Source organism: Vitis riparia, chromosome 12, assembly GCF_004353265.1.
Source record: "Vitis riparia cultivar Riparia Gloire de Montpellier isolate 1030 chromosome 12, EGFV_Vit.rip_1.0, whole genome shotgun sequence".
Taxonomy (NCBI): Eukaryota; Viridiplantae; Streptophyta; class Magnoliopsida; order Vitales; family Vitaceae; genus Vitis; species Vitis riparia.
The window spans coordinates 14,048,452-14,069,325 of NC_048442.1; the positions used below are offsets into that span (position 1 = coordinate 14,048,452).

Here is a 20,874-nt window from a genome sequence, read left to right on the forward strand (position 1 = left end):
CACCTAGTGGCATCATGGTAAACCAAAAAGTCTTCCATCATTTATGGAGGAGAGAAAGAACTTCTGATGCTATATATATGAACCTTCGCACAAAGAGGAAGGTAGGCTCGCAATACCTATTAAAAAGCCAACTGATTTATCTCTCTTTCCATGGCTAACAAAACCATCGGAGGGTGTGTCCGGACACCTTGTCCGGATGCCTTTTGCAGGAACGGTTGAGTCAAGAACATGTGTTGGTTGAGATCGTGTGTTCATCCATTTGGCAACTACGTAGATCGCCAGGAACGCGAGGCCTCAACAAATTAGATGGCATCAATCACAAGCTAACCAATATGCTTAACTGATAATCCTTTAGGCCAGTATATATGGAACACAAAATATAGAGAGTAGTAAGGGGATTAATGGATGTAAACAGAGTTTCATGTAGAATGAAGAACACCTTCAGGGTCGAGTGAAGTGGCAACCATGTTAACAGCAGAACCAAACTGTCTAGCTAAACAAGCTAAGAATGAAAAGTCGTCTTCGCCCACAAACAGTATCTTCTGAGAGCTGTTGTAGTGCTGTGTCGATCTCTCTTTCTTGTTCATTGTCTTCATATCTCCCTCTCCAACTGTGTTTGTGGGATGTAGGAAAAATAGCAGGTGTGAAGGATTAATGGGAAAGGAGCCCATTAAGTTTGTGAGACTATGGAGTTCGTGTTCCCCAAAAAGACAAACCAAACGTCAAGGATTCAAAGGGATACACATATTTTATATTTAAATATAAAATATCATAAATTCATTAATGTTAATTTATTATTTTAAAATTGTTTGAAAAATTAAGAATAGAAAGACGTTTCATATCTTCACTTCCTAAAGTAAAAAGTAAATATATATATATATATATATATATATATATATATATATATATTCTTTGAACAGCACTAACAAAAAAAAAATAAAAATGGAAACAAAAAAATTAGAAATTTACTTCGGGTGACATATATTAAAAATATAGTTTTTAAAATTAATTAATTAATTAAAAAAATTAAATAAAAAGAATGGGGTGGTGGAGAAAAGGGTTGTTTTCCGTGAGCGGTTGTTACCTTTTTTTCCCCGCCCAACGGCGTGAACAGAGAGTATGTGCCACGTGTCAAACCGTACAACCCTTCTCCCGCCACGTATCCCCAGCTTCCATCTTCTTTGATAAAGGGGTTTGATCACTGGTTTTTTTCCGTTTTTCTTCTTCTAAAGTTGGGAGTTTGTGTTTATGAGCTCTCCAAACGAACTCGAGAAGCTAAAATCAACCACTGATGGAGGTTCCAATTGGGTTTCTTGCCATGCTATGGAGCTTTCTCTCCTTCCTTCCCTTCTTCTTCCTCCTGTTAACGCTTGGCCTCCTTAAAGGTATCATCTCATCGCATCTGAGTCATCTCTCTTCTCATTACATTCATCCTAAATTCCTCACATAACTAACAAACCAAAAAACCCATCTATCAGATACATCACAAATCATACAAAGTATCAATGGGTATATAAGGATGGGGTTTTGTTAATGGGTGTTTTGTTGTGCAGGGTCACTCATAGCCCCACTGGTTGTGGGAATTATTGTGTTTGGAAATTCAGCAGTTATAATTGGGCTTTGGCCTGCCCATTTTCTCTGGACTTACTACTGTGTTACAAAGTATTCTATTTTTCCCTTTTCCCTCCTACATTGTTGTGTATTCTCTTCTTTCTCAAGTTGTTTTTATGTCTTCCTTTTCTATGTTTGTGGGTTTCTTTTATTTCAGGACCAAGAGGCTTGGTCTGGTTGTGAAGGTTTTGGCGCTGATATCATTGCCACTGCCTCTGCTTCTTTGGCCGATCCTTGCCATTGTTGGAAGCCTTTTGGGTGGACTTGGGTATGGCTTTTTTGCCCCCCTTGTTGCTACTTTTGAGGCTGTTGGAGAGACTACTGCTGACAAATTCTTCTTTTGCTTTATAGTGAGTTCCCCTTTCTCCTCTGCCTCTGTTTCTAGAAAGTAGTTTTCTTGCAGAATTGTGTATAACTGGATTAGCAAGTGATACATGAGTTAACTGTTTGTTGAAACTTAGGCATGATTTGGTCTCAGTGGTTCATATGGGTGTCATATATGAATTTTGCATAATTATCAGGATGGTTGTTGGTCCACTATCAACGGAAGCTGTACAGTGGTGCGGGATTTCACGGACTTCTGCTTTCACTCTTACTTCTCTTACATGGATGAACTGAGGGAGCACGTTCCACCAAATGAGAAGCCCGTGGATATAAAGTAGGGTATTTTTCATTTCGATTCTCTGTGACTTGTGGGAGGCAATTTTATTTTATTTTTAATTCAGAGGAACCCCATTTTGTTTCTTAGGTTATCAAAGCTGCCAAGCTGTTTGTTGGTGATCGTTCTTGGAGTGCCACTTGATGTGCTTTTGATCACCATTGTTGCGTTGTGGAAAAGTCCTTACATGCTGCTCAAAGGATGGAAAAGACTATTAGAGGACTTGATTGGAAGAGAAGGACCATTCTTGGAGACGGTGTGTGTCCCTTTTGCTGGTCTTGCCATCATTTTGTGGCCTATAGCTGTGGTTGTGGCTGTGATAAGTGCTATCATCTCCAGCCTCGTCCTGGGCTTCTACGCCGGAGTTATTGTCCATCAGGTCTCATAATTTCTCATCCCCATCATGTTACTGCCAAGTTCAGCTTATGATCTTGGAAGGTGTTGGACGGTTCTTGTTTTATTGGTTTTAGGTTTTATCTGAACTTGGATTCATATATTCCCAGGAAGACTCCCTTTGGCTGGGACTTGCATACATTGTTTCAGTGGTTTCACTGTTTGAAGAATATGTGAATGACTTACTTTACTTGAGAGAAGGATCCTGCCTTCCCAGGTACCATATGGCACTCTAGTTCTTGCTTCTTGTGTTGAGGAGTGTTGGGAGGGGGGTGGGCAGCCTCAAATTTGTCATTTTTGTTGATTAATTTTTATTCTGAGACTCCTTCTGACAGCCAGGCCCAATTACCGGAGGAACATGAACCCTCCTGATGGCGATAGGAATGATAGGAAGAATGAAAGCGAAGACTCATACAATTCGAAGCTGCTTTTAGAACGATCAAAAACATTGAAGTTCACGATCCAACAATACAAACCAATGCAAGTAAGGACTCTCAAGATTATTACAACTTCAAGTTAATATCTGTTTTGCAAAGTGTTAACTCTAAAACCCATTACAGGTATGGGATTGGCTGTTTAAATCTTGTGAGGAGAATAGCCGGATGCTTCTTCGCGAAGGTCTAATAGATGTCAACGACATTGGAGAATGCATTGTAAAGGGAAATTGTAAGAAGTTGAGTGTCAAACTACCTGCCTGGTCCATTTTTCAGTGTCTGCTTGCATCTGCAAAGTCTAACTCATCTGGCTTGATGATCTGTATGTCTCTTCTTCAACTCACCTTTTGTTCTTACTCTCTATACATTAGAAGAAACAATTTCTAATTATGGTTGTCTAATCAAATATTCCAGCTGATGAAATAGAGTTAACAAAGAATAACTGGCCAAGGGACAAGGTATTAGAGTGGTTCATTGGACCACTTCTGATTATGAAGGAGCAAATAAAGGGACTCCAACTAGATGAAAATGAAGAAGGCTGCCTGAAGAGGCTGGTTATGGATTACAAAAATGAAAAACCAGAGGAGTGGGATGATGCTGGGTTTCCATCAAAAGACAATGTCAGACGAGCACAGTTGCAAGCTATAATCAGGAGGTAGATTGCTTCATATTTTGTTTTAAGTTACAAATCATGATACTACCTCACTAATCCAATTCTTGGTGAGTCACAACAAGGTTAAGACATCTTCCTTCATGACAGATTGCAGGGAATTGTAACTTCCTTATCCAGGATACCAACCTTCAGACGCCGCTTTACTGGTTTGGTGAAGATGCTGTATATGGAGGCAGTACAGAGTGGTGTTCTGGCAAATCAGGTCGTGAATAGCTCAAACTCAGAACGAGGACATGGCAACGAGGGGCCAAGTGACTGTGGGCATGGTAAAGATTCAAGGTCATCAGGAGAAAACTCAGAGCATGAGGCACATGGCATTGGGGATATAGTATAAACATGGAGTATGAACAAGAAGATGAATTTTTTAGGATATGTTGAAAGGTCTGTAAGCACTGGCTGTTAAATGGAGTTGTTTCCTTGTATCGATTGTACATGTTGTAGGAAAGTGTTAGATTGGTTGAGAGTTCTGAAAGGAAATTTAACATTGAACTTTGAAATGGAACAAAAGAATCAATACTTGCAAGGGAAGACAGTGTGACACGCCCTCCCATCTATCCATAATGTATGCTAACTTATTAACCTTGGAGAACTTGAACATAAAAAATTGTTTTATTATCTTGTTTCCTGTAAAAGTTTTCTGATGAAGCATGTTGGCTGAGTTTTTTATGAAAAACTGTTTTCTAGTTATGTTTGGTCTCGGAAAATACTAAGAAAAGAAAAAAAATATAAAGAAAAATTATTTATTTATGTTTGGTTGTCCTATGAAAAATATAAAAGAAAATCAAATATAATTAAAATTAATTAAAATTTATGTATTTTTAAATTATTTAATCTTTATATTGATGAGTTAAAATAAATAAAATAAGTTTGAAGTAACAAAAAAAAAATTATAGGCTTTTATTCTATTTTTTATTTTTCTTCACTTTTTACTTTCTTCTACTTTTTCTTACATTTTCCCTCAAATTTTCTAAACCGAATATAGAAAAAGCCTTAAAGATTTTGATATTTTTTTTATTTTTGTAAGTGGAAGTATGATCATGATTTCATTTAATGCAGAACAAAAAAAAATCATTAATCTGCATTGGAAAATTTTCCTTTTTGACTTCCATCCATAAAAATGCATGGTGGTTTGAAATGAAATTAGGTTTAATTATATTTGTAGCCATATTATTTTTTACTTAGAATAATTTCTTGTAAATTTAATGAACTAACAATTTAGTTGAATCAAATTAATTGACAACATTTTTTTTATATTTAACTTGCATTATATTTTCAAAAATTGGTTTTAGTAATTTGGTGAAAATAATTAACCCATTAAATAAATGAATAATTAAGAAAAACAAAAATAAAGAAACCATCCCTAACCATACTAACTGTATATAGTAAAAAGGTGTGATGAGAGGACGCTTTCTTTGCTGCAAACCCAACCGTTTCGGACAGCCCACAGCCACTGGATTGAGTTGGAGTGTTTTCCTCCATAAACACATTTTCTATCTCTTTCCCCTCTCCCAATCCCTCCTCTCTGATTTCCATTTTCTCCTGCAAGTCCAATTATTTTTCTTGTCATATCATCCATCATCCTCCCCATGCAGCTGAGTTTTCCCTGATGAGAAATATCACCAGATTCCTGTTTCTGGGTCAAGTCAGGGTAACTCTGATTCTATTTTCATCTCATGATCAATGAAGAATGGGCATTCATGGAGGTGCCACGCTTGGGCATTCAACAGATCAAATGAGATTATAGCATTGTGTTTGGTTCTGTCACCTTGTGTTTATTACGTATAGAATAAAAGAGGAGAAACGGGAACAATGTCCAACAATATTCGTAATGGTGGGAGAGCGCAATCATTTAGCATTCAAACATCGGCTCCTCCAGCGGAGAGAGTAACCGACGAACCTGTCACATATAAGACCGCTCAGAGCACCGTTACCTGCGCTTATCAGACAAATATTGCTGGTTTCTGGCGAAATGTAACCATCTTGTGGTGCAAGAACATCATGAACCATTCCCTCAGTATAACAGTTGATAGCCTAGATGGTGAAATTCATCACACATGCAAGATTGACCTCAAGCCATGGCACTTTTGGAGCAAAAAGGGGTACAAGTCCTTTGAGTTTGATGGAAACCCAGTGGACGTGTTCTGGGATCTCAGGTCTGCCAAGTTTTCAGGTGGCCCTGAGCCGTCTGCAGACTACTACGTTGCCCTAGTTTCAGATGAAGAGGTGGTGTTGTTGTTGGGGGATCACAAGAAAAAGGCTTATAAGAGGACGAAATCGAGACCAGCACTTGTTGATGCTATACAGTTTTACAAAAAGGAGAACGTATTTGCAAAGAAATGTTTCTCCACCAGAGCCAAGTTTGAAGAGAAGAAAAAGGAACACGACATTGTCGTGGAGAGCTCGACATCAGGGCCTAGAGATCCTGAAATGTGGATTAGCATAGATGGGATTGTGTTGATCCACGTTAAGAACTTGCAGTGGAAGTTCAGAGGGAATCAAACTGTGTTAGTTGATAAACTGCAGGTGCAGGTTTTCTGGGATGTGCATGACTGGTTGTTTAGTAACCCTGGCACAGGTCATGGCTTGTTCATTTTCAAACCAGGTGCCCCAGAAGCAGACAGTGACAGAGATGGGGACAGCAGCCGTGGAGGTGACAGTGACACCAGCACAGGGAGCAGCAGGTATTACAACGCCCGAGCTGCAGCACCAGAATTCAGCCTTTTACTTTATGCCTGGAAGATTGACTGAGACATGAGCCTCATTGATAATGGCTAGCAAAGGCAGAGATTTGAACAGACACTGTCATGGGGGGGTATTTGGGTGAAATGATCATGCTGCAGGAGCAAGGCAATCAAGTCAGTTTCATTAGGTTTAATTTCACCCGTGTGGATGTAATTGACATAATAACCTAAACGCTGAGATTGGATATTCAATACCATACAAGTGTCTAAGATTCTAAACTACGTGTGCATAACTGCTTAATATTCATCGGATGGCTTTGTCTTAGAGGGTTTCTTCCAGTTTCTTCTTTCATTATGTTGTATGCAGGTTGATAGCGTGGAGGCTCCCATGATAGAGGGTGATGATTGTGCTTTTATTTTCGTTTCATTTTATCTTCTTTTGGTATAACTAGCATGTTGACGGTTTCTTTAGATATTAGCCGCTTTGGCCATGCTTTTTAATTAGTTACCTACCTAATCTCCCTTTTTATTTTGTGGTTGGGTGGGGGAAGGGTGATGATGGGGGTAAGAGGGAAAAACACTATTTGTATGAATCAGAGGGAGGGGGCATCATATGGGCTTCTTGGATGTGTAGCCTTGAGGGAAGTTGTTCGAGATTAGGTTATTGTCGAGTTGAGTACTACCAACAGATTTATGCACAACCAAGCCCCTTCCCTTTCTCCTCAGGGGACACCACCCTACCTCCCACAGACCACACATACTAAGACCGAAGCACCAGGGCATGCAATCAAAACTGTGTTTTTCCATTAGTTTCAAATGGTCTGCTGCCTTATTTTCCCTAGTGTTACTTTAGCAGAAAAATAAAGAAGAGGCAAAATCATAGGAACTACATATAAATCATTTTCTATGTGAACATTGCAGGATCAAAGATGAATACTCATGGTTCTCTCAAGATAAGGTGAACAGACAAAAGTAAAATTTCTATAAAATTTAGCATAATTCTGGATGATACTAAACAGTGTCTTTGGGGACATTTCAAGCAGAAATATATGAGAATAATTAGTAAAATGAAAAAAAAATGAAGAAAAACTGATACCACTGTCACCTTCCAAAACATTTCAATATCAAAGAGGTCAGAGTTGAAGACAGAAACTTCATTCCAGCAGATCCTCCAGGGAAGTATGAAATAGCATAATAAGAGAGCGCAAGGACCTACCAACATTAAGAGGGGATTAAGTTCCACTAAATCAAGTCAAAATAAAATCAGGAAAGAGAAAGAATTCCTTGTATCATCACAGAAGAGATCATGATATGAGATCAATGTTTAAGCCTTTGAGCGAGAAGACAACTTCTTGCAATTTTTTTTTAAAAACAACAAAGAAAGCTTTTCACTTTTCCTTTCTTTGGAAATACATGGGATATGTCTTTGACAAGGTATCAATAATACTAGTGCTCACACGAGAGAATGAGTATTCAGAAGGCATGCCAAGAATCTAACTCTCCACAGACCTGCAGTGCCTCAAGCAACCTAAATGGTGATTACAAATGACATGCAGAACAAAAGGCAAAAGAACATGCAAAGTGTAAGGCTATGTTTGGTTCCAAGAAAATTTGAAGGAAAGTTTTTTTGATAGGTAAGATCAGCGAATATATATAAAAAAGGAGGCGCCAAAACAGTGTCCCAAAGTATACAGAAAGTATACGCCAGCTGCCTAACGGCTCACCCAAAAGGGAGAGGGAGAAAAACAAAAAACATCATCTGCCCTCACTTTGAACCTATCTAATCAATAAAGCTAACAACGGAAGTAGATCTCATACTATAGATGCTCTAGACCAGGACCACAAATTACACACAAAAGAATTTTTCTTTCTATGAATCTTACCTAGTCAGCATATAAACAGAAAAAAAATACAAGAAAAAAGAGGATTCAATATACCTGTAGCACAGAGAAGAGCACGGAAAAAACATAACTGTGAAGCACCATGGAAACATAAATAGTACCCACCATGCTGCCAATGAACCCCAATGTAAATGGAAGCCTCTGAGGAAAAAAAGAAAAAGGAAAAAAGAGAAGGAGCAACAAAAGAGTTAAGCAAAAGGATTTTAAAGTATAAAATAAGTAAAATTGCTATTAAGTTGATCATCAATCATCAAGAAGCTCCGAAAAACCACAATAGTTATCAAGAAAGAAGAAATGCAAATAGCCTAATTACCTCTCTCGAGAACATGTGAGCAAGCTGATTCTTCGGACCCTTGAGTGCGAAGAAAGAACCAATAATGAGTACACACCCAATTGTAAAGCAGATAGCAAACTTCTGAGGCATCAGCACCATGACCGGAAGGAACATAGCAAAGGCAATAAAGACAAAGAAAATCCCAGTAGCAAGAAGCAAGGAGAAGTACATAAGAGATTTTCCGGAAGGGACATTGGTAGTAGCAGATTGAAAGCTCCCTGGTATATCCCTAACACCCTTTGAGACCCTAAAACCAAGCATCCATATACTGTAATCAGCAACAAAACGATAACACCAAAACCCCACAACTCAATGGTATTCCAATTCATACCCAGTTCAGAAATCAGCCTAATATAGAATAATTACGCAGAACACTGAAACAAAAAGGTATTCATATACTCAACGGTGCCCGGCAGATCCATGCAAAAAGTAATGAGCCTCTGGCGGCCAACCTCAAATTGGACATAATTACAAACCCTATTCATGATTTCAATTTTCAATCATACCAATTCCAGAACAACAAATACATACGAAACCAATTCAAATCGAAAATAGAAAGAGTGTAGAATCCAGAGAGCATGAAAGGTTTACACGTTGAAGGAGCCGGAGACTTTGTCGTTGGCGGTTCTGACGGCAGCTTCGAGATCGAATCCCAAAGCGGAGGAATCAGGATCTTGGGAAGCTGCGTAAGCGTTCCAATCCGCCAGCAAAGATGCCGGGGATTTCTCCCTACCGCTGCTGCTGCTGGGACCTCCCATGAACCATGCTTGCGCCGTCTTCTGCATATTTTCTCTCACTTTCCCTCGCTTTCTCTCGCGCCAGTGCTGGGAGCTCACTGAGAATCAGCCGTGAGAGGAGATCTGATGGCTTCAGCCCTCACTTAGGCGCATTAACAGAGATTGAAAATGGACTGAATTGTTGTCTTTTTAATTTCACTGTTATTTTTTAAAATAATAAATAAACAAATAAATAAATTTAATACCACAAAATTAACGAGACAAAGGTAAGAATATTAAAATTAAATTTAATAAAAATAAAATTAAATTAACGAGACAATTGTAAGAATATTAAAATTAAATTTAATAAAAATAATAATAAAATTAACTAGACAATGGTAAGAATATTAAAATTAAATTTAATAAAATCTAGATATAAATATATGAGATTAATTATAATCTATACATTAAATGTTTATGTAAACAAATCATATATAAAGAAAAAAATCTTTTAAAAAAAAAAGAAAAAGAAAAAAGACAAACATCTAGATGGAACTATAATTTTTCGCATAGTAAAATTAGTATCTGTTTGGACGTGGCTTAATGTCCGTCTACCTATTAAAAGGAGTAAAAGTCAACAATGGTTATTGTTTTCAAACTCTATCTTGAAAATTTATTTATTAAAACTGAGAATAATTTTAATATTTTTTAAAATAATAATTAAATAAAATCCCGTTTCGAACTAAAAATATTTTTATTGGAATTTTAATTTTATATATATATTAAGCTTTAAAATTGTTTTTAACTTTTTACAAGCCAACATCACTTTCTTTTTATCCACCAATTGTTTGACTTGAACTCTCAATCTCAAACAAAATTAAACTCCAAATAGTTTTTGTCCTAAGAAAAAAATATATTGTTTACACTTTACAGTATTTGATTTTAGAATATAAAATATGAAAAAAGAAATTATATATAATTAAAAATAGTTTTTTTGGGGGGAAATATAATCTTATGAGGTTGTCAAATAAAAGATACAATGAAAACAATTTTGAAGGAAAAAATTAAGAAAACAAGACATAAATGTAAAATTATTATATCATTTTTAAGTACTTTAAACTTATTTTAATTATTTTTTCTATTAGGTATAAGGATTAAGTAATTTTAAAATATTATGAAAAATATTTAAAAATATAAGGAATGTGTTAAAGCACTGATATCAATAGTAAGTGTGTAGAAATTTTACAATAATAAGTTTTCAAAAGTGTTTTATGCGTATGAGTTCCAAACTAAAATATTATATATTAAATTTAATAAATAATATTAATTAATTTTATAATATATATTTATAATAATTGTATTATTATATAAATATAATAGAGAATAGAAAATGGGTTTTTGAAGGTTTTTTTTTGTGAAAATTGGTCTTGAAGAGAATTTCTCATTTTTTGTTTTTTCTTTTTTATTTAATAAATTAATAATTTTTTAAACCCAATTTTAACATAAAATTGATAATATTTTTTTAATTCTAAAGTGAAAAAAAAAAAGATAAATATTATTTATCTTGTATTAAATTTAGTATATTATTTATATATTAAATTTAGTAAATAAAATTAATTAATTTTATCATATATATTTTTTAGTAATTGATTTAGTATATTATTTATCATTTCTTAATTTATTGAGAAATGATTTTTGATTTCTAAAAATTGGGATTTTAGAAATTATGTCTCGGGAAGACAAATGGAGGCATGGTACGAAGGAGGTATTGTAGAATTTTCCTTTTTTTATATATATATAATTTCTTTAAAAATGTCATAAATCGAAGAGAACAATAATTTAGAAATTATTTTTTAAAACTTTCGTGCTTTTATCAAAAATCCCTAAATCGCGTATTTAACCATAATCGGAGGCGAACGAAATTATACCTAACCCAAACTGGGTTCATAGAATTAAAGAGGCTATAACGGACTCAGGTGTCTGAAATCTGTAAGTCATAGTTCTACTTTGATTGGAAGAAGAAGAGGAAGAAGAAAGGACGATGAAGGTAGCTCCAAAGATAGTGTTCCTCTTCAACGACTGCCAACCCTTCTTTGATGCTCTCCGCCCTAACCCTAACTCCTCTCTCACCACTCTGTAATATTAATCTCTCCTTCTTCGTCTTCTTTGCTTTTTTACTCACCTCTTCTTTTCTCCTTAATTACTGTTATCTCTCTCTTCTATCTCCAGAGAAGACGCCTTCCACCTATCACTGGAGCGCTATGGAATCCGAGATCGCAATGCCTCTGGCACCCTTCTTCACTTTGTCGATGATAAGGGCTCTTATCAGGTACCTTTCTTCACATCATTTCCCAAGTATGGCCCACAGCTTCAGGTTTTGTTAGATTTTCTTTCTCTTCTTTTTTTGTGTGTTTCAATTTGAAAGTTAGCAAGGTTATAATTTGTGATTCAATTACAATTGGTGGGATTCATAGAATTTAGTATTGTTAGTTTTCCATTGTTTGTCATTTCCAAATGGAGGGGATATCCCATTAATCCCAATTTCTCAATCTATTATTCAGAACACGATATACATTATAGCCTAAATCATAAGAGCTTAACTGCACATTCTGTTTGTCTGAGTCATCTGATTTCACAACAGGTCATCACATAAAATGCGATTTGTTATGGAGCCGCACTTGAGGGAGTGTTAGACCACTATATACATTAAGGAGTGTTAGACCACCATATACATTAAGGGCTCATGGTGGGTATGGGGGTGCTCGTGAGGGGGTGTTAGAGCATGATATGTATTATGGGCCCAAATCCTTTGAAGTTCGAATTCTATCCGCTTAAAATTATAGGAAAGTTGGATTAGTGATGCGGGTATGAAACATTTGTTTCAAACTTACGGTTTTCTTTCCAAAGTTTGTGTCTTTACATCATGTTTGATATTTTCTTTCAGCTGTCTATGGTGCTTCTGCAAAATTATGAACCACCAATTTTGGCCTGTGCCGTCAATGAAGTTCTGGCATCAATAACGGGAGAACAATCATCACCATTGCCCACCTTTTTAGTGCCATCATCAAAACTCAAGTGGGAAATTAAAAATTCAGCACCTAACCATAAAAATGCACTTTATGGTATGCAAATAGGCCCTGAAACAGAAACAACTCAGGCATTGGCTACCAGAACCGAGAAGCCACCGTCGCTTTTGCAGATTCACCATGAACCGTTAGCCATCTTTATTCAGTTGGCCCGAGTATTGAAGCTGCCAGCTTTTGTTCTCATTGGGCAGAATGGAACAGGGGAAGAACTTGAGGTACTTGTTATTTTATTGATTTCTTCGAACTCAAATATGCTAGTTACGATTGCCCCAACACATGTGCAAATCAATGAACTAAAATGCAGAAGCCCCATGATATGGTAACATATTTTAGTGTAGGAATTTTCACAATGAAATAGATGGAGAAAGGTAGCAGCCTGTGTGTGCTTATTCGTTTGTATATTGCTGTTGGGCCATGTCAAATTAACCATGCATATTTTTAAGGTCACTGCCATCTGTTAATTTTAGGTCATGCTATTTCATTCATGATTCATTCTTTTCAAGCTTTCAAATCCATGTTTCACTGTAACTTCTAATCGAAGGCTTCAACAACATACAGAAAAACATTTCTAACCAAATTTGCCTGTTTCTGGATTTGAAAATTTGGCAGATTATCAGTTAAAAATAAATTTCTTATGATTAATTTAGAGTTAGTACATGTTTGTGCCTATTTTTTGTCCTTAAGAAAAATGTTTGCTCCTCACCATTGTCCTTTTTGAAGTTATGAACATTCCATTACAATGAAGACCAAGTTATTTCTATTTTTTTTTTCTTCTTTTTGGGACAAGTCAAAATTGTTCAAGTCTGGTTTGAAGTTCTTTTCAATGATGGTTGCATATCAATTCATGATACATGTTCCCCTCAAAATTTGGGATTTGCATGCAAATGAGTGTGTTTGTGGAATGTGTTAGAAATGTTCATCTAACTTAACACAGATGTTTACAGTGAAAAAGAGAAACATTTTTTTTCTATCACAATTTTATTTGGTACTTTCTTTATGGCTATGGATAACAAATGTCACATAGGTCCTTCATATTGGCCCCGGAATAGAAGAAAATTGGACATAATTCAACTGTCTATGTCCTACAATTGGTGTTGGACTTAGCTGCCACCTACATCTAACAGCCACATCCCATGTCTGTTTATCATAGACAATAGTAGATCACCGGTCCTACAAGCTTCCAGGTCACTCATAATAGAGCAGTAAGATCACCTAAAATATATATAGTGAAAAATTCCTGTAAGGAAGCTTTGATCAAGCTAGAAACCTAGCTAGCTTGGCTAATCTTTACATCACTAGTCCTAATGTAATTGGTTTGTATGGGAAGTTAGCATTCTAGCCAAAGGCCAACTGTCCTTATTGTTTTTGGTGGGCAAATTTTGTTACCCATTTCATTTGTCTTGTTTACAAGGTTAGAACATTGGAATGCCAGTTTTTTTTTCCTGTTTTTCTCTCTACTTTTCCTTTTCCTTTTCTTTCCCCTTTATTTTGCAGCGGTGGGCGATGGTCCAAGAATTGCAAAAGTTTTTATGTCCAAATGAACATAATTTCAGTCATTTTTTTCCTCCAGTTGGTTAAAGTTTTGGCAGTCACTTAGATATTTGATCAGCATCTAATTCTTGGTGGTTTCTTCCCCAGATGCTACACAAGGTAGGAGAGCTTTTAGCTAGCACATCCGGGCTGTGCTTTCTGAGAGAAAGGATCAAGTGGAATCCAACAATGACCTCAAAGGATGTCGGGGAGCCATGGCGGGCATTGTATGGTTGAGCATTAGAGATTATTACCTATGATTAGTTCGGGGCTTGCTATATTTATTGGCTGATTTATACAACGGCATAATGGCAAAATTCTTATTCTGTCGAAACTTCTTGTCAACAGCTCCAAGTGACTGTCTAAATTTTCATATGAAGAATGATGATCCATTGCAGAAATATCTTTTTTCGCCTTTTTATTTTTCTTCCAGTTCAGTTGAGAGTTTAAAGTTTCGACATTCTGAACATACTAAGAAATATTCAGCAAGGTTTGCAGCATTTGAGAGATATCAAGTGACATCAACATTCATTCACTTCTATACCCAAAAGTTCCAGGGCATGATGCAGGAGTATTTATTGAGAACAATTTGTTGAGAATTTGTCCTTAAGATATGGTGATTTTTTAACACAAATTTGAAGTATTTGTACTTTTAAAACAAAAAAGAAAATCATGGAAACATGAAGAACATTAGGGCTTGTTTGGTTGTTGTTTTTTTAGGATTGTTCTGAAAAACAGTTTTTTAGAACAGTTTTTAAGAACAGTTTTTTTTTTTTTTTTTTCAGGAAAAAAAAAAAAAAAAACAAATTGTGTTTGGAAATTGAATTCTAAAAACAGTTTTTGTTCTAAAAAAAAACATATTTGGTTGAGTGAATAAATTTTTTTTAAAATAAATAAAACAAAAAACATGTTTGAAAGTTATTTTTTTTTAATTAATAAAGTGTTTTATTCCATTAATTTGATATTATAAATATATAAATAAATTTTATAAACATAATTCATTTAAAATGAAAAAAAAAAATTATTCTATTTTGAAATTTTTATACCAGTTATAATTTTATTAAACAATGACTTTGTTAAGTCTATTAGTTTGAATAATTTAATGAAGAAGAAAAGGTTTGCGGGTGGGGGTGTGGTGGTTGGGTGGAACTAAACCTTTGTGGAAACACAAAAAGCAACTAAGAAAGCACACAAAAAAAAAAAAAAAAAAAAAACACGAAAAACAATTTATTATTTGAATAGTGAAAAAACAATGAAAACATTTTTTTATTATTCTCAAAAAAATGGTTTTTGAGAACACAGAAAACACAAAAAACAAAAACACACCCCTTTTCATAAATAAGTTTTTTGTGTTTTTTGTTTTCAATAACATAAAACAGTTTTTAAAAACAGAACAAAACAGACCTTAGTGTTTTGAGAATAAAATAATGTTTAAAACAGTTTTAAAAATTAGTTTTTGAAAATAAAATATGTTGTGTCCTTTGATTTTCAATAAAACAAAAATCCATATAATAATTTAATGTTATTTTCTATGTTTCAAAAATAAATTTTATTTTTAATTATTATTTATATTTATATTTTAAAACAATTTTCACAAAACAAATAAAAATATAAAATATGTTAGCTAAAAACATCTTGTTTTTATTTTATATTTATATAATTATTATGAAAAATAATCTTTAAATATATATATATATATATATGTATGTATTCTTTGAAGATATCATGTTTTATTTTTTAAAAGTAGAAAATTATTTTCGAGAATAGTTAACCAATAAGCTTAGCTTTTTATTCAAAATTTTGAAAGTAGTTAAAATTATTCTTAAAAACTGGTTCATGGAAATTATTCTGAAATATTTATAAGTGTGTCCTCAAATGATATTTGGTTGTAGTCTCGTAGATGCTAGAGAGCAAAAATAATAGGGGGAATTGTGTTTTGGGCCTAGCTGGGCCCAAAAATTAACAAATGGTCCATATATCTGACAAAATTAAGCCCACGACCCAAGTAAAGTCTCAAAATTGATAAGAAGGATATCCCATTTATAATATTCCAAAAATGCCCTTGGCTGGGGATTTAAAAAAAAAACTAAAATCCACGTTGGATTTCCCTTTGTTTTCCCCAAATTGGAGTCGTTTTCACATTCTCGACTTCGTCCCCCTTTTTCGCCCAAAGAATGCCCTAATCCTCAGTCTCAATCTCGTGATCTCTCAAGTTCGTGTTTCCTGGCCTTCTGATTGTTGGTGTAGGCAGTCTCGTTTTTCATCTCTATCGATCCATTGCCGTTGACGATCAGAACTAGATTTCGGCTCCGTGGCGAAGTAGTTTATAGGTGAGGTTAGTAGGTTGATCAATTTCATTTTATGCTTCATTTAGCCTATTCGGACCATTTGATTTCAGCCCAAATACATTGCCCTAATTTATCTCGTCATTTCAGTTTGCCATATATTGTGCCCTGATCCATCCCCACCGGCGGTGCCCTCCGTATTGGTTATATTTACTGGTTATATTTTTTCTATTTTTTTCCCCTTGCATTAGTGCAGACATATTTTTCCTCCGTTGGTTGAAATCAAATCTTTCAGCATTATAGTGACATCATCGTGTGGCAGTCTAGTTAAGTACGATAGTTCGTATGTTAACTTTCTTCGATAAAACCCAAGTTATGGTGACCCTATAGTATGAGATATTGTGGGTTACTTAGTATGCGTAGATAGATTATCATTTCCAACTTCATGAAATCTGTAGTTAACATGAATATAAGTGGCAAATAAAGAAACAAATCAATTGAATTGATTCAAAACACTAACCACATAGCCATCATATGTACATTTATGAGTGTCAAAAGTAACTGTTAGGTTCCCATTGGGATCCAGAGGGTGATAACAGTATGCAAAAACAGAGAAAGAGTCAACCAATTTGTGAAAAAAAAATAATAAGTGAAGTAACAAAAAGAAAAGTATATGTATAAATGATTTATTATATACTGGACATGGCGACTAATAATAATGTCAACTTCAAAGCCAAAGGCGACATGGGAAAGAAGATCAACCCCATTTTCTATACTATGCATAATTTATTGTTCTATAATATGAAATTTCTGGTATGTTTGTATAGGTTGATGGACGCAACTAATATGATATATTGTTACATTTTTGTGGGAGGCAAACTTGTCCAAAAAAATGATGGACAATGGGAATACGTGGGTGGAAGAAGCAAAGGTATTCACATATATAAAGGAATGCCATTTGAAGAATTCACCAAAAAAATCTTAGAGAAATTCGACATCTCGTTTGATGCGATGAAGATGCACTACACCCTCAAGTTCAACCCTAGAGTCATCCAAGATTTAGAAGATGAGGATGACTTGGATAAGGTGGTTTCCCACAGTGATGACTTTGCAAATGTATACCTAGTAGACTTACCCTGTGTGGAAGCCATTGAAGTAAATATACCGAATACAAAATTGGCAATTGGGTAATGGACGTTAACATGAATGTCTATTTAAAATATTGTGAATATCACTTTTACGCATCACATAGTTTGATTATGTTAATGTATGTAAATGCAGAGGTCCACCTGCGTCGTTTCCTTCCTCTAATGCATCATGAGATGCAATTCCTAATACTATGATGCTATCAAGAGGTTTTGTGTCGCGTTGTGCAGATAGTGAGTACACCCCTTTAGAATCGATTCATTTTCGTGAGGCAATATTAGGGTCGGGACATACATTTAAAAATGCAGAGGAGTTTCGCAACGCAATTTACCAGATGCCATTAGGTGGAAGGTTTGAATACAAGTACAAGAAAAATTCTCATACGTATATGTCTGTAAAGTGTTCGGTTGAGGGTTGTCCTTGGAAGATAACAGCTCACGCTGTCGAGGGAAATGTCATCTTGCGAGTTCATACTTACCAAGTGAATCATAATCATATAGCTCAAGATGAGTGTTCATCTAAGGTCAAGGTTTCTTCAAAGAGAGGCGCGGTTGTTGTTGAAGATGTGTTTAGAACCACTCCAGACTATCTTCCCCGTCAAATTTGTAAGGATTTTGAACGTGATCATGGAGTTCAATTGACATATAACCAAGTATGGCACCTTAAAGAGAAGGCAAAAGAGCGCATATATGGAGCTCCACGTGAGTCCTACACGTTTGTCCCTTGGTTATGCCATAGGCTAAGGGAAATCAACCCCGACACAATTGCGGAGTACACTTCCGACGAAGGTCACTTCATGCAATTGTTTATTGCCTATGCATTTTCAATTCAAGGGTTCATTAAGGGGTGTCGACCAGTATTGGCTATTGATTCTTGCCATCTAAGCGGACCATACAAAGAAGCTCTTTTGTCCGCCATTGCATATGATGCAGATGATGGAATGTTCCCTCTTGCCCTTGGTGTGGTTAGTTCAGAAAATTATGAGGATTGGTATTGGTTTTTGGAGAAATTAAAGGGGGTCTTATATGGTAAAGAAGTTGTTATTATATCTGATAGACATCAAGGAATCTTGCGTAGTGTTTCCGAGTTGTTCGGGATAGGAAATCATGCATATTGTTATCGACATGTTAATGAAAACTTTTCTAGCTTCTTGAATAAGCAAAACATTAGAGGAAAGAAAGGGAAAGAAGATGTTTTGTTACTTCTAGACAGCATTGCATATGCTAGGTTGGAGATAGACTACAACGAGGCATTTGAAAAACTTGTGCGCTTCAATGACAACCTCGGTAAATGGGTTGCGGAAAACAATCCGAAACATTGGGCAATGTCAAAGTTTCTAAAAAAACGATGGGATAAAATGACAAGTAACATTGCAGAGTCCTTCAATGCGTGGTTAAGAGATGAGCGTCACCAAACAATTTATACGTTATTGTTAATGCACATGGATAAGCTTGTAGCCATGTTGGACACCCATATGCGTGGTACAGAAAAGTGGAAGAGCGTGGTTGGACCGAAAACTGAAGAGAAGCTAATGTCAAATATCATGAGGTCTGGTCCGATTAGTGTGTTGCCATATTTGGGGGGGACGTTTAAGGTGTTTACCGGGGAGGTTTATTTGGTTGTCGATATCAATCAACGTACGTGTACTTGCATGACATGGCAAATGTCCAGTTTGCCGTGTTCACACGTATGTGCTGTCATCCGCACACTCAGACATGACGTGTATGACTATATTAACCCATGTTTTAATGTCTCCACCCAACATTTGATTTACTCTGGTCAGTTTCAACCATTACCAACACACAATATGCCGAAAGTTTGTGAGGATGGGAGTTTGCAAGATTGCGCCAGCAACTTCTTTTCTGCTCTCCAACCCCTTCATGTCAAACGTCCTCCAGGAAGACCCTGCCAAAGACGCATTGAGTCACAGTTTACTCATAAGAGAGCAATTCATTGCTCTCGATGCAATGGCATAGGTCACAATCGCTCTAAATGTAATAATCCATTGTCGTGACATGTGGCTTGTTTGTGCTTGTACGATTCTCATACTTTGTATCAGCCCATACATTTTATTGTAGGGTATACGATACGGTATTCTTGTTTTTTGTTCCTATGTATTGGGCTGGTTATAGGCACAATGCACTATCTTGTTATTTTCATGATTTATAGTTGCTTTGCTTAACCTACTTAATTAAAAGTGCAATTTGAATGTGGTTTCTTTAAAGTTGTTATTTAATTCCATCAGTGTGTCTACATTATCAAGCATTTCTAGTTCCACCTACTAAAAAATGTCTTTCCATTTGTCTTGAATGAGATATACTCGTTTCACACTTTGTAAGCATTGCAGTTATTATCTTGAGAATTCATATGATCTATTGGCAGTAGCATAGTACTTCACTCACATGTTTGCACCCAAACTGTTAGCGCTTTCCTCAAATGGTTTTTTTTTATTTGATTTATTTTTACCTTATACATCTGAATATGGTATAGCCTGACGAAATTTATCCAATTGATTAATGGTACGATAGTGAAATGACCTTTCCCTTTATTATTAGTCTCTCCAGCTCATCGATCACTACTATAGCACCCTTTGGAAGTCACTGGTTATTCTAAGGTTCAAACCTCCAGCAATAAATTCATTCTTCAATGGCATTATCATTGAAGAATACTGCGGAGGTATTGCATTATTTCTTCGTTATTATTTTTCATTACTTATTTTGGATACTTGATATTTTAACCTACTTAACACAATTACTTGTTATGAGTCTTACATATTCATTATCAGATAAACATCGAGTTGTAAATTATTCATCCACATTATTTTGTTTGTTAGTTCATTCAATTGTATTTCCATTTGCACCACGTTTATGTACTCATATTGTCTTTGTTATTTTTATGTTGATTACTAAAATGCATCTCTAAGATACTAATTATGTCCTTCACTTTTAATGCAGCCCACAAGATTGTTCACACGTTGTTCATCTTCGAGATTCTTAAAACTATGCAACAGGCTGCCAGTTGATATATTGGAAGTTGTTCGAGACCTTCAGTTTGGAGGTTTTCTCAACTTAAATTGCAAGGAGATACGACATAATATATGTCTATGGCTGATCGACCATTTTAACGTTGGCTTTAGACGCATAGACATATTATCCGACAAAAGCTATGATTTGACTGCTGCAAATGTTGGCCTTGTATTCGGCCTCCCGACAAGCGGACGGATTCTACAAATTGCATCAACCCCGTCTAAGCATCCATTCGGTACACTCAACACTTGTGAGGAGAGACTCCTTAACTTACCTGTCGGGGAGGAGTTCCATAAATGCTTCCTTTACTACGCATGTGCGACGATATTGGCGCCAACGTCAAGGATAGATGGATGCCGAAACTTATGGCATACCATCCATGAAAATGGTTTTTGAAACG

At 35.6% G+C, this 20,874-nt stretch overlaps 4 protein-coding genes across 4 annotated transcripts; 3 read left to right on the plus strand and 1 right to left on the minus strand.

Moving 5' to 3' along the window:
• The first annotated feature begins 1,216 nt into the window (after positions 1–1,216).
• On the plus strand, positions 1,217–4,297 carry LOC117926270 (uncharacterized membrane protein At3g27390). Its single transcript, XM_034845356.1, has 10 exons — positions 1,217–1,385; positions 1,554–1,662; positions 1,769–1,961; positions 2,133–2,269; positions 2,360–2,648; positions 2,773–2,879; positions 3,002–3,146; positions 3,223–3,418; positions 3,511–3,751; positions 3,857–4,297. Exons 1-10 carry the CDS (start codon positions 1,292–1,294, stop codon positions 4,101–4,103), a joined length of 1,758 nt encoding a protein of 585 aa, XP_034701247.1. The 5' UTR covers positions 1,217–1,291; the 3' UTR covers positions 4,104–4,297.
• Positions 4,298–5,245: 948 nt separating this feature from the next.
• LOC117926190 lies at positions 5,246–6,753 on the plus strand. The gene has a single exon (XM_034845267.1). The coding sequence runs from the start codon at positions 5,579–5,581 to the stop codon at positions 6,515–6,517; it is 939 nt and encodes a 312-aa protein (XP_034701158.1). The 5' UTR covers positions 5,246–5,578; the 3' UTR covers positions 6,518–6,753.
• Positions 6,754–7,337: 584 nt separating this feature from the next.
• On the minus strand, positions 7,338–9,566 carry LOC117926191 (protein transport protein SFT2-like). Its single transcript, XM_034845268.1, has 4 exons — positions 9,277–9,566; positions 8,665–8,932; positions 8,388–8,492; positions 7,338–7,662 (listed from the first exon to the last, which is right to left on the minus strand). The coding sequence occupies exons 1-4, from the start codon at positions 9,468–9,470 to the stop codon at positions 7,552–7,554; spliced, it is 678 nt and encodes a 225-aa protein (XP_034701159.1). The 5' UTR covers positions 9,471–9,566; the 3' UTR covers positions 7,338–7,551.
• Positions 9,567–11,333: 1,767 nt separating this feature from the next.
• On the plus strand, positions 11,334–14,526 carry LOC117926192. The gene is made up of 4 exons (XM_034845269.1): positions 11,334–11,537; positions 11,631–11,730; positions 12,346–12,702; positions 14,126–14,526. The coding sequence occupies exons 1-4, from the start codon at positions 11,443–11,445 to the stop codon at positions 14,252–14,254; spliced, it is 681 nt and encodes a 226-aa protein (XP_034701160.1). The 5' UTR covers positions 11,334–11,442; the 3' UTR covers positions 14,255–14,526.
• Positions 14,527–20,874: the final 6,348 nt, after the last annotated feature.

Excerpts from the sequence above, each read along its gene's own strand:
- LOC117926270 (XM_034845356.1), top strand. The coding sequence starts at position 1,292 with ATGGAGGTTCCAATTGGGTTTCTTGCCATGCTATGGAGCTTTCTCTCC. Across the intron at positions 3,419-3,510 it reads CTCATCTGGCTTGATGATCT|CTGATGAAATAGAGTTAACA; the intron begins GTATGTCTCTTC and ends CAAATATTCCAG. Across the intron at positions 3,752-3,856 it reads TTGCAAGCTATAATCAGGAG|ATTGCAGGGAATTGTAACTT; the intron begins GTAGATTGCTTC and ends CCTTCATGACAG.
- LOC117926190 (XM_034845267.1), top strand. The coding sequence starts at position 5,579 with ATGTCCAACAATATTCGTAATGGTGGGAGAGCGCAATCATTTAGCATT.
- LOC117926191 (XM_034845268.1), bottom strand. The coding sequence starts at position 9,470 with ATGCAGAAGACGGCGCAAGCATGGTTCATGGGAGGTCCCAGCAGCAGC. Across the intron at positions 8,933-9,276 it reads GTCTCCGGCTCCTTCAACGT|GGTCTCAAAGGGTGTTAGGG; the intron begins GTAAACCTTTCA and ends GCTTGGTTTTAG. Across the intron at positions 8,493-8,664 it reads CTCACATGTTCTCGAGAGAG|AGGCTTCCATTTACATTGGG; the intron begins GTAATTAGGCTA and ends TTTTTTCCTCAG.
- LOC117926192 (XM_034845269.1), top strand. The coding sequence starts at position 11,443 with ATGAAGGTAGCTCCAAAGATAGTGTTCCTCTTCAACGACTGCCAACCC. Across the intron at positions 11,731-12,345 it reads ATGATAAGGGCTCTTATCAG|CTGTCTATGGTGCTTCTGCA; the intron begins GTACCTTTCTTC and ends ATTTTCTTTCAG. Across the intron at positions 12,703-14,125 it reads GAACAGGGGAAGAACTTGAG|ATGCTACACAAGGTAGGAGA; the intron begins GTACTTGTTATT and ends TTTCTTCCCCAG.